This window comes from Python bivittatus, unplaced genomic scaffold, assembly GCF_059951505.1.
Source record: "Python bivittatus isolate LINGU-HERP-01145 unplaced genomic scaffold, Pbiv_v1 ctg000330_np1212, whole genome shotgun sequence".
Taxonomy (NCBI): domain Eukaryota; kingdom Metazoa; phylum Chordata; class Lepidosauria; order Squamata; family Pythonidae; genus Python; species Python bivittatus.
The window spans coordinates 12,089,662-12,103,115 of NW_028277058.1; the positions used below are offsets into that span (position 1 = coordinate 12,089,662).

The following is a 13,454-nucleotide window of genomic DNA, read 5'->3' on the forward strand; positions in this document are numbered from 1 at the left end:
TAGATTGTATCTGAAAATACCTTTATGGCTATCACCACAGGAAGCATATTATATTAGAGAAATGGTAACTCAGCAGAAATGGCTAACTTATGGTACATTTAGATTTTTGCCAGGGAGAATTTAAAATAAAATCAAGAGAAGACTTGATATCAGAAGGATATACTGTATGTGTCAATGGTTTTCACATGTACAATTAGTAGGAAGATTTAGAGTTGATAAAAGGACATATGGTTTTGAACATGATAAAACTGTATTTGAAATTGAGTTATGTACTAATGATGAACATCTTATTGCTAAAATGTATAAACTTTTGTTGAGATTTGAAACAGAAAATGAACAAGTTGTATGATAAAATGGGCTAAAAAATTTGGATATAAAATACAAATGGAATGAGGGAAAATATGTGGATGAAAGTGTTGAAATGTACATTATGTTATAATCTTAAAGAGAATTTTTATAAAATGATGTATCGATGGTATCTGTCACAGGAAAGAGTGTCAAAAATGTACAAAGGGACTTCAAATATAAGTTGGAAATGTGAACAAGAAGAAGGGACTTTTTATCATCTTTGGTGGACATGTAATAAAGCTAAAAATTTTGGACTCAAATACATTTATTAATTCAAAAAATTTTGAAGATTAATATACAATTGAGACATTTGTTTTAGGACTGATGGATAAATGACTGGAAAAATCTCATGGATCTTTGTTTTTATATATGATAACTGCAGGAGATTTACACACACAAAGGTGGAAAGACTTGATATTACCTACAATGGAAGAATAGATTGTAAAATTGATGGAGCCAGCTGAGATGGCGAAATTGACAGGTTTGATTACAGAAAAGACATTGACTAATTTTAATGTTAATTGGAAGCCCCTTTTGGACTTTTTGCAGGAAACACAAAAAATGAAATTATGATATATGGATTTGATGATTAGTAAAATTAATAGATTATAAAAAATGGATGTTAAGTTATAATCCTAGAGTAAGAGTTTAATGTAATTTTTACTTATACCTGCTATAAAAGAAGTAGGAAGTCATTCTTTTTTTGAATTTCTGTTTCTTCTTTTCTTTATCTTTCTGCACTTCTGTTCTCCTTCTTTCTCTTTATTCTTTCTTTTCTTTTACTCTTTTTCTTGATTATTAGTTCTTGTTAGTTTTTATCCTTCTGTTTTTAAAATTTAATAAAGTTTTTTAAAAAAAGAATTGGTCAGCACCAGGTAAAGACGAACTGCATGGTTTTTGGTTGAAACATCTGCACCCACTCATTGCTAAGCAGTTTGACAATATACTGCAAGGAGATGAAATTGAAGGTTGGTTAATATCTGGTAAAACCTACCTGATAATGAAAGATCCAACAAAAGGGGCAGGACCAGGCAACTACAGGCCAATTACCTGCTTACCAACAACTTTCAAATTGCTAACTGGTGTGGTAGTCCAACAGCATCTAGTTCAAAACAAGCTCTTTCCATCTGAGCAGAAAGGAAACAGCAGACGGACAAAATATCAGCTCCTAATTGACAAGATGATTTTGGTAAACTGTAAGAAAAATAAGACCAACTTGAATGTAGCTTGGATTGATTACAGGAAGGCATTCAACTCCTTGCCACATGACTGGATAATCAAGTGCCTAGAAATAACAGGAGTCAGTAGAAACATCAGAAGCTTTGGCAAAGATCAATGGCACAATGGAAGGCACAGTTGCTGGTCAATGGTGATAGACTGGGATAGGTTAACATCAAGAGAGGAATCTTTTAAGGAGACTCACTATCACCACTACTGCTTGTCATTGCATTGATTCCTCTGTCAACAATACTGAACAAGTCAGGCCATGGTCATCAAACATCAAAAATATCTGCCAGGCTATCCCACCTCCTTTACGTGGATGATCTGAAGCTGTATGGAAAAACACCATCTGAAATGGAATTGCTGCTCAACACCATCTGAATATATAGCCAAGATATTGCAATGGAGTCTGGACTGGACAAACGTGCCATCCTGACCACCAACAGGGGAAAAATAGTGAAAACTGAAGGAATCAAGATGCCCTATGGAAATAACATCAAGAGTCTAGATGAAGAAGTACCTGGGTATCCTTCAGGCTGACAACATCAATTTTCTTGACACACTGAAGTCAAGAAAAAGGTTAGTAGTGAATACATCAGAAGAGTAAAGAAGATCTTAAAGTCCAAACTCAGTGGGGGAAATAGCATCAAGATGATTAATACCTGGGCAATTCCAGTCCTTAGATATACAGCTGGAACAATGGACTGGACTCAAGCAGAACTAGAAGCCCTTACCAAGAAGACCAGAAAAATAATGACAGTGATTCATTTCCTTTATCCACACAGTGACGTTGACAGACTTTACTTACCAAGGAGCATAGGTGGGCGTGGAATGTTACAAGTACACCAAGACAGTTGAAGAAGAAAAAAAAGGCACTGGAAGAATATCTGAAGGACAGTGAAGAAGATGCACTGAAGCTAGTACACCATGGAGGCTTACTGAATACCAAAGATACCAAACTGGCCTATAAGAAAGACCAAATGAATAGAAAAGAGACAAGGCAAGGCAAAGTATTATATGGCCAATACATTAAAAAAAAAAAAAAACCCTAGCAGACAAAGCAGGTAATAACAAGACCTGGCAATGGCTAAGAGCAGGAAAGTTGAAGAAAGAGACTGAGGGGGTAATTCTGGCTGCACAAGACCAAGGCTTAAGAACAAATGCATACAAAGCCAGAATTGAGAAGACAGCAACAGACAGCAAGTGCCGTCTCTCTACTGCGGCTGAAGAAACAGTACACGACCTAGTTAGCTGCTGCAAGAAGATCGCACAGACTGACTATAAACAATGACATGACAAAGTAGCAACAATGCTACTGCTGGAATATCTGCAGGAAATACCACTTGCCTGCAAGCAAGAACTGTTGGGACCACAAAGTAATAGAAAATGAAGAAGCTAAAGTGCTCTGGGACTTTAGAATTCAAACAGACAAGCATCTGCCACACAACACCACAGGCTTAACAATTGTTGACAAAAAAGACGAAAAAATCTGGATAGTGGACACTGCAATGATTGGAGACAGCAGAATAGAAAAGAAAGAACTGGAGAATATCACAAAATATAAAGACCTGCAAATAGAAGTAGAACAACTGTGGCAACAGAAAGCAAAGATAGTGCCAACAGTAATAGGTGCCTTGGGTGCAATCCCAAAACACCTGGAGCACTACTTGAATGCCATTGGCATTAACAAAATCACCATCAGTCAATTGCAAAAGGCAGCTTTACTTGGAACAGCTTATATCCTGCAACAATACCTTTAACACCATCAGACAACATCTGCCTATCCCAGGTCCTGGGGAAGGACTTAATAGGTGGAGAGAAATGAGAAATCCAGTCTAAATATCTGGCTGACTGTGTGACCAACCATAATAATAATAAAACCTCAAGCCACATTTGCCTTTAGCATTTCTGTTAGAATCCAGCCACTTTCTTCCCAGATGAATTTCCCATGCTTGGATGTATGCTTCTCATCACTTCGGTCATGTACCACACACAACATTAACTCCTTCCTTCATATTTTTCCCAGGAGTTTAAGCTTTGAGGACAATGTACTCCCTAACTTCCTGTTTTTTAATACTTCTGCTATGCAAACCCAGAGACACCAATGTCATGGCTTTGCTGCATTCACAGAGCACAATAAGTCCTTCTGGGGCTTAGCATTAGGTTCAGTGTGTCACCGACCATGAATTTCCCTTCCTGAATAAAATCTCCAGAGTGAATGGCAATGTGGCTATAACTCTCCTCCCCAGTGGCTATACACCACATATAGCACAGACTCTACCTTTCTTGCTTTATCCATGAGTAGAAGCAATTTCGGCCTTCTAGAAATTTGTTCCTGAAACCTCCTTATGACCCACTGTTTGAGAAACACTGATTTAAGATGTATCTTGAACAATATCCCCCTCACTGAACAATTAATCATTCTGACAAAATATCAGTCTGTTTTACAGGGTTTGGGTTATATAAGCTAGTTTGTTCTATGAGAAATCATTCTGTGCAGAAGGGTTTTTCAAGATTATATATCTGGACTCATCAATTTATCATTGACAATCAAATCAGGTTAATTCACCAGTTCTACATGAAGAGATCTTTTTTTTAGACATGGGAATAAGTGGATATTCATGCTTCTCCAACACCCACATTAATTTTTTCAGTAGAATCCTGAAACACTGGATTTGTTGTTTCTAGTTAAACAATAAACTTGTAATCATGACTTTCAGTATTCAGTGCTGTGTACACTCTGTCTCTATTTTTCTCTCTCTTCCCATTGTAGCAACTCAAGTATGCCTTTCGGCTTTCATCTGAGAAAGTGCAGTAACACCAATGTCAGGGAGATGTCAAGATTGCAACTTTAAGATAATGTGCCACTATCAGAAGTGTCAGTGTTTTTAGAGAGTGTTAATTTGCATTTCCACCTTGTTTTATTTCATTTCAGTTTAAGTGTATGCTCAAAAATCTTTGAAGAGTTCCCACTAATATTTCTACATCATCAGCTTACCCAATTTTCAATCTTCATTTCTTTAGTTACAAAGTCCACCTTGTAGAAAACACCTCTTAAGATACTAATATACATTTAAAAGGTGGTGTCTTTTAAAAACACACATCTAATGACTACTGTTTCCAAGATGAATATAATGTAGGAATTCTAAGATAGTTTTATGGAAATATTAATAAGCCAATATATGATAAATGCGTTTTCTCCTAAAATTTGCTAACTTCATGTGCAGACTATTTGTTTAACTGGTTTTTAGAATCATACATATTTTTATAGTTTCCACTATTTAATTCTTCTTTTACTTCTTATATATTTGTTTTTTAAAAGTTATCAAATGCAATAATTCGGTAAAATAAAACAATGGGATGTTAACCTCCTTGTTCTTAAAGCTTATTTACCAAATTTGCTGTTTATAAGTTAATACGTTGTAGACATGGATGAATACACATATATACACGCAATTATTTTTTGTCCTGTCTGACTAATAAGTTATATATCAAGTAATTAAAACAAAGCACCTCTAACTTATTTAAGTTAACTTATTTATCTTTGACTTGTTTATCTAACCAACGTCTGGAAAATGATTATGTAATTGAGTGTTCATACTAAACAAACAAAAGCTGCCTGAGCCATCCAGTGTTCCCTACAGCTTGATATTTATACAACATGCTTAGTACACATCAGCATAACCCTTTGTTTTCAAAGTCATGATTTCCTGACACATGACTCCTAATGTAGAAGTAACCAGCAAGACAAGAAGCTAATCTGCTGATGCTAATAGGCCAGACAGTTAAGTATTGCTATATCCATTTATGTGGGAATAAGCTCCATTAAACTTAATGGGACTGACTTCTGAATACAAATGTATAGGATTGTACTGTAATTCCTTTGCTAAAAAGTAGTTACAGAACTGAAGATAATAATGATCCAGACATAAGAAAGCAAAGTTAATGAACCAATAACTCCCCCCCTGCCGAAAATATTTCACCAGAAAGGTTTCTGTAATTCATTATCCAGATAGTGTTACTCAGCCTGCAGCAGGATGGAAGGTGTAGGGAGGGACTTCAGCCACATTGCTAGCTATTGGTTTGAAGTGGAAGCATCCTGACATCTGGGATAAGAAATAGGGATGGTCAAATCTGCATATGACAACAATTCAAGCTGGGTAAAGATACAAATAGTATATAATGATGATATTCGAAGTAAGAAATAAAAGAGAGATCCAAGGGCTCAAAAAAACCCAACAACAATAAACCCAGAGCGTTTCAGGAATGAAAATGGTACAAATGAGTAAATAAGAAAAGGAACTGGACCAGGCCTATAATCCAAAATCTATAGATCTTCATTAGGGCCAACTAAGATTATATAAATCTGCTGCACGCTTTTGAGTTTTAATTAACAATTATTATTCTGAAAAGGTGTTGTGCTGCAGTTTTTTTTCCTTTCATCTTTGAAAAGATGTGATTATTTTAAGACCTGTGCAACTGTACACCTATAAAATGACATTGTTAGGATACAAGGAAACCACCTTAGAACAAGTCGCACTCCTGATCAATCTTGTCCAGCGCTACCTACAATAATCAGCAATAGCTTTTCTGGTTTTCAGACTTGATTTTTTAATTTATTTTTAATATGTTATAAAAATAATACTTATCTAGAAGGGGGATACCATGAAAATCATGAGACTGACCGTTCCTTCGTCTTTCCTACAAGAACTTAACCTGGTTCTCTATGCAAAGCAAGTATTACTGAGCCACAGTATTTATTGTTTATTGCTATCTTAATCCACTGGCAAGATTTTAAGAAAACGGTCAAGAGAAATATTCTAAAGATTAGTACCCCCAAATGCAAGAGCATTCAGTAGTGGCTGTGAATATGCTAGGCCTATGCAAATTATTTGACACAACACTTCATGTGAAATGCCCTCAAATCTGCAATATAGTTACCTATACTAGAAGGCTTTACATAAGTATTTCTTCCAATCTCATCTTAACAAGCATGTGTATCTCATCATATGATTTGCACAGGAGGCCCATTACACCCACAGCATTTGCGCATTTACTGAATATTAGTTCTTCCAGGAGCTTTTCCATAGAGTACCTGAGTTGTCTATTATCTCTTGTGTGCAAAAAATCCTCTAAAAACATAGAAAGTCATTCAAACACACACATAAACTCTCTCTCTTATGCTATAATGCTGCACATTACATTGTGTTATACTGCAGTGTTATTTGTTTTTGTTATATTGTTTTTATATTGTTTTAGTGTATTATCAGCCATTCAGAATTGTTTGGAGTTGGGCAGCATCCAATCACATTTGTATGTAGTTTTTAACTACATATATGCAGCTTCTTGTTCAGGTTATCATGGTTAATTAACAATTGCCTTTAACATCTGAAGAGTTTAAAGGGAGTAAGTGCTCAGAAATAGAATTTTAAATAAAGTGCATCCACAGATTATGCACATCTAGAGCTCTGGACTGTGAACTGATTAATAGCTTTTCAAAGCTTCATTTTAAGGTATAAACCCCGCTTTATCCAAGAAACGGTATTTCAGCTCTTCCAAGAATGTCATAAGTGTTTTACAAAAGGATATGCATTCTCGTTTAGCTATGACTATTATTTCACAAACATAGAATGCAGTGTCCAAATGGGAGCCATGATTTAATATTGTGAAACGTCTGTAGTGAAAGAAAATATTCTTTTAAAATTAAAGTTTTGGTGCCTTTCCTAATTTTATGTCGTATACAACACGTGGCACTACAGTTAAATGAATTTTCATGACGGTTAGGGTTAAACAAGCTGTCTTGGAAGGGTATATTCCAATACAAATGATTTTTGTAAAATATTTAATAGTTGTGGGTATAGCACACAGAAAAATGTCCTTGCATGGATGCACTACTCTTATATAGGTTAGCCAGAGTATTTCTTGCACATTTTTTTTTTGGATGTGGTGGATTTCCAGTGTAACCAAAGCCCATTATGTGCTACAAATTAAAGTATGCATGAAACTGAACCACAAATGCAAAATACTCTATCAGATCAATTTCTACATTAAAATATGGTGTGTGCATGTGTATGTATGTGTGTGTCTATCTATCTATCTATCTATCTATCTATCTATCTATCTATCTATCTATGAATGAATGAATGAATGAATGAATGAATGAATGAATGAATGAATGAATGATGCAATGGCAAATAATACTTCATATTCCCCATTTGTTTGCTGATGTGTGAGGTAGGTATAAAGTTTTATTAGAACCTTTATTAGAGTTATAAAGCAGTTTGCCAGATCATTCAATTTCTGCCAAACAGAAAAAATTAAAAAACACATATGATATCTTTTAAGATTTTGATGGATGATACTGGTCCTTTTAGGTTACAATTTATCCCCTTACTTAGGTAGTAAGCCTCACTGACTTCAGTCCAACATGTTCAAGTAGAAATCTAGATGACTGGACTGTCAGTTTACTTCACAACAGGCAGATCGATCCTAAAACTGAATACATCTCAATAAATGCATGGTGTTTACTTTGTAATGCTTAATTGTGCAATCTACCTACACTCTAGGGGCTACAGTGTGACTGCAACATAAGATTATACTTCTTATACTATGTCTGAATTTTAAATGTTTAGTTTATATGCAAAGTTATTTTAATGAAACTATCAGAAAATAATATTAAACCTGGCATTAAAAATTGAATACTATTTTTTAGCGATCCATTGATTTAGCTACATTACAGAATAGTAGAGATAAATCTCATCTGCATGATGAACAATGCTTGGCTTTCCATAGGCAGATAATGTCAGAAATACTGAAACACCAAGGACTTATTAGATTTGCCCTCTAACGTTTAGAATTAAAAAATCTACTAAATTTTACTTGAGAGTAAAAAGAACATATTTAAAGAGCAATATATGAAACTTATAAACAGGAATTCTAGCTAAAATTACAATAAACAAAATTGTTCAGTTTCAAAAAACAGACATTCATATTGTATTTGAAATTACCCTATAGCAGAAGGAATCAGATCAGGATTTGCAATGATCAATTTCATTTCTTCAGGACTGTGATTCTGTAAAATGTCTCGATTTTCTTGAAACAATCTTTTCACATGAGCTATGAATGGATTTGAATGGCTACTTAAAATTTTAAGAATGTAATTTCAGCATATAAATATCCAACAAAGCATTTCTTTATATTATTTATCCATTAATTACAAATTATTTATGTAATTGATAGTTTCAATTAATCAAGCCACTAAAAAGCCATTCCTTACCCACCCCTAATTACCTGCAGAGAGACACTGAGATAAACCACAGTCTATCATGATGGTAAAGAGCTGTGGGCAGATATGCACTCTTTTGCTTCAGTGCAGCCATAAAGAGGTACCAGAAGTTCCTGCTTCTCTTTTTCATTAAAGAGTTTGGAATTACATCAAAATCCTCCATTGTTCTTTGTTGAAACAAGCCGACTTTATAACCCATGGTTTTAAATTGGCTTATGTCAAACTTAGTAAAGATCAACTAAGGTTGTTGGATCTGGATGATATGGTAGGTTGCAATTCATCATGGAAGTGAAAATGAATAAGCATTCTTCAAGGCTGCATCAGAATTGTGGGGGGTGGGGTAGGAAAAAGCATGTGAGCCCATGGTTCAATTACTTTTTCTAGCCATTATAACTATCTTTTTTCTCTTATGTCTGAACAGAAGCTTTTCTTTTCTCATCCCCTTAGGTCTTTCTTAAACAGTCTGTTATCCTGGGATAACAACTTTCAAATTCATTTTAACCTCTTATTTGTTCAAAAGAAAATGAGAGGTTGAAGTAAGGGGCCACTACAGATTCTACATTTTACTGAGTATTGCAAATGCAACACTGGCAAAATCAGGGGCTCTTTACTCACATCTTTCACCGTGAAACAACAGCAAGGCTACCATCTCCGTTGGATAGAGTTCAGAGGTCCATAGAGCAACACAGTGATCTGTGAATGACCCAAGATAATCAGCAATGGAGCTTCCACAAATGCATGTATGGATCCACTGAAGTTACGTGGTACTTTTCATAGCATATGTTTGAACTGCTACCTTAGGGCCCTAAATCCTAATTATAGCTCAGAACTATTATACACTAATTTGGAATATTACAGTTACGTTTCACAACATGTTCAGTATTCCTTGAAAAAAAATATTCACTTAGCTGTTACTTAATTTCACTGGCAGTATTAAGTAACCAAATGTCTCTGAGCAGCATTTTGACAAAATCCTACTCATTGCATGATTGGGTAAGATCATCCTTGTGATTAATTCATGAGGCAAGAAGATAAATGGTGCTGAACCCAAGAGAAATAATTGTCTTAGGAAAACACAATGGTTGCAAAAATGATTTTTTGGAGGACTTCTACGTGGGATTCAACCCTACCAGACATGCTAATTTCATTCCTAACTCCTCCAATATACTTAGAAAACACTTGATCTCCCTTAGTAAAAAGTATATTTTGTTTCCCATTTTGGACCTACAAAATCACTTTTCACAATATCAAGATCATATCATGACGATCATGTCATAAGGATAGGATAAACATTTAGCAACTCTCCATGAAATAGCATCCAAATTGCATAAAGCTCCCCATACATTTACCCTCTCAAGCAACTGGTATTTAGGACTTGGGCATAGAAAAATTAACTTCCCAATTAGAGCTGCCAAAGGGGAATTGGGGGGGTGTCCAAACATTTCAAATGTCATGGTACCACTTTGGAGCAGCATATGTAGAATTTGTAGTATTTCAAGCAGTCATTGATTTAAAGAAAATAAAAGTAGTATTCACTCAAAGAAGTGTTATTGCAACAAAAATCTTGTGCTTCTTTCCAAAAAAACCTAGAAAGAATTATGGGTCATTGTGCAGGGAAGAGCACCATTACTTTTATTCCCAAAAGTACATATATGCACATCTTAAGAAATATCAACAGTGAAATATCAAATTGTGGGGAGATGGGCGGGGACAAGTCTATTAAATAAACAAACAAATAAACAAACAAACAAATAAATAAATAAATAAATCTGTTCCAAATTAAACAAGTTAGAAGTAGCTCTTGTTAGCAATGCCTATTTTCATTTTTTTAATAAGCATTAAAAAGTAAATATTAAGCATTAATACAAGATTCATTCTTAGATTTTAGATGTATGAACTGTACATTCACTTCTTTTAAATATTACAAGTGTTTAATAATTTATAAAGCTTATGAATAAAGGTGCGATAAAAAATCCTTTTCAGATTTTTAGCACAATATTTGGGAAGAGGAAAGGGAGAGATCCTAAATATACAACCCATGCAATAAGATGCAGAATAGCAAAAAGGCTTGCTCTTTGCATATCTGGATCATTATCTATTTCATCATTATAAATTTATCAGTTTATTTTACGATAACAATGTGCACAACTTATCCAGATACAGTATCTGTAGAAAGGCTGTTGGCATAGTAGACTGAAGATTGTTCTGTTACATCTGTGCAACCTTTTAACCTACTACAAAGTAATTTAAAAGGGATACTTGCTGTTATATAGTGATCTTTCTTAATTAATTACATTACCAATATATAAGACAAAGCATTTTGTACATAAGCAGAAAGTTATAGTTGTATAGACACATTTAGGTGTGCATGAGTGCTCTTCTTTAGAAATCATGCTTAAGATGTAAAGTTGCTTTACTAACCTGTAGTGGTCTCTGTTTATCAGTGTTTTTAGGAGATTTCAGCCCACTTGTCTGTTGCTGTAAAAGCAGCTGCCTGGCTGCCTGCAATGCCTGAAAGTTAAGACAAAATAGAAATAAATAAAAGTTAAAGCATTTTGTTGAAAATGTTTTAGTTGGAACTTACCTAATTCTAATTTTCAAGCAAAATTGCCTTCTCCTGTGTAAATCAAAAACTCCTACTCTTTAAACACAGCAAGAAAAATCCACAGATAGTATGTATACCAGATTTTGAGAAAAAAGTATATATGTGCAACAAATCCTCAAGGAAATAGCATTAATTTGTATAAAGTGCTTGAAGAGGAAAAATCATAAACCGCATCAATAGCCTCATCTCCACAAGGAACTTGTCTTTAAGTGTTCAGCTAAAATGCTCACACCCTTGTAAATCATCATTCAATTTGCATTTTCACATTACAATTTTAAGCAAAAGCAGTAGACTTCAAGTGTTACCGGAAGCTGTAATTAAATTTGACGAATCAACATCAGATTATCTTGAAAGTGAATTAATAAGGATATTCACTGAAGATTAAAAACCGTTTTTTATACTTACAATTCAAAGAGAAATCTCTCATTTGACAAAATAAAGTGGAGTTTTAATGCCAAATAAAATTAAGTGGCTTTCATTTGCATACTTAGTAAACTCTGAGAACAAAGAAATCACTACTTAGCCAATCAGATTAGCTTCTGTAGGTGATAGCATTGCAATCAAAATACAGTATTTAAATCTGTTCATTTGAATTAAGTAAAGTAAAACTTGAACAGAGAACTATATGGAGCTATGGCAGTTACTAGAAAAAGTATTAACTTTAAGCAAATGTAGTGGTTACAACTTTAAAATTCCAGAATATTAAGGTATAAAATATTAAGCTTTTTCCACAAAGTACTGGGACACTGAGAGAGCAATTCACAATACAGGGATATTATTACTGGGATTGTATTCACTCTAAAAATTGTCACCAAACTGATAAAGAAAGGTAGTTATGATTAGACGCAAATGAGATGGTTTTTAAGGTAGTTTCCAGTATCCATGACAACAGTTGCTTTGACAAGATGTGCATATGGCATTACACTGCCAGCTGGTGTGAACAATGTTTGAACTACTGCATTGAGATGCTGAGCAAACAGAAAAAGTTGCCACGTCTTAACCCTCAGGGAAAGCAGTCATCCCCTGATCAATTATGAAAAGACAGAGAGAGGGCTGCTACAGTCTGGCTCCATCCAGGTTTTCTGAAAAAGCAGGCAGACACAACAAACCAAAGTAAACAAGCTACATGCTCTATCACCAGCTCCTAAGAACAAAGATTTGTCTCCTTGTAAAAGGCATTAATACCAGTCTGAAGAACACACCTCCTTCCAGTACAGGCACAAACATTTCCACAAAATCCTGGGGTTTTTATGATTCCCAGGTAATTACAGATAAGCAGGGACGAGTGAAATAAAAAGTCATAACTTTTTAAATTCTATATGTTGCACCTACTTTTGCTTAAATCTAAACACCATTCATTTCCTGGAGAGTATTCTGCTGACAACATGAGGGAAGGAAAAAGTAGACAGCTCCCTTTGATGTCTGAGCCTATACAGAACCAAGTCACCTTCTGAGTTGTATTAGCAATCCTTTATTAAATTGAATTATGTTGAAATTATGTTGGCATTGGTGTATTTATAATTTGCAGATGTAACTTAGTCTGGTTTCTCAGAATCAAAATTTGCTAATATAGTCCAAAGAATATGTTTACGATATATGGCAAAATTAATGTTGCTGATGATGCATATGAAATTCCACATCATGATTAAAACTGACATGGGAAGGTGTGGGCATTTGTTCTAGAAAGGAATAATAAAAATATGTATTCCCAAACTGGATTTTCAGGGAACCTATCTAGCAGTACTAGTTTGTCTGTAGGCTATTTACAAATTGCACATTTCTCCTCAAATTTCCTCAAAAACACGAATCTTTAGAAAATATAAAGCACATATCTATAGAAATCACTACATGAGAACACCAGGGTATGAACTGCCCTTGTGAAAAGTCAGATACTTTTATTGGAGACGGAGTTCACACTCCTGTATACCATCATCTTGAAGAAAGATAATTTCCACCCATTATAAAGCATAATAAGGCTCATAAAAAACGAAAATG

At 34.6% G+C, this 13,454-nt stretch overlaps 1 protein-coding gene across 3 annotated transcripts in view; it reads right to left on the bottom strand.

Annotated features, from left to right (window-relative positions):
* The window catches only part of FOXP2 (forkhead box P2), a 466,299-nt gene that overhangs the window by 121,576 nt on the left and 331,269 nt on the right, over positions 1–13,454 (bottom strand). For all 3 annotated transcript variants that reach the window (XM_088141716.1, XM_088141715.1, XM_088141712.1), the window contains one exon: positions 11,276–11,365. In XM_088141716.1, coding sequence (XP_087997842.1) covers positions 11,276–11,365 — 90 coding nt within the window. The remainder of the gene's footprint in view (positions 1–11,275; positions 11,366–13,454) is intronic.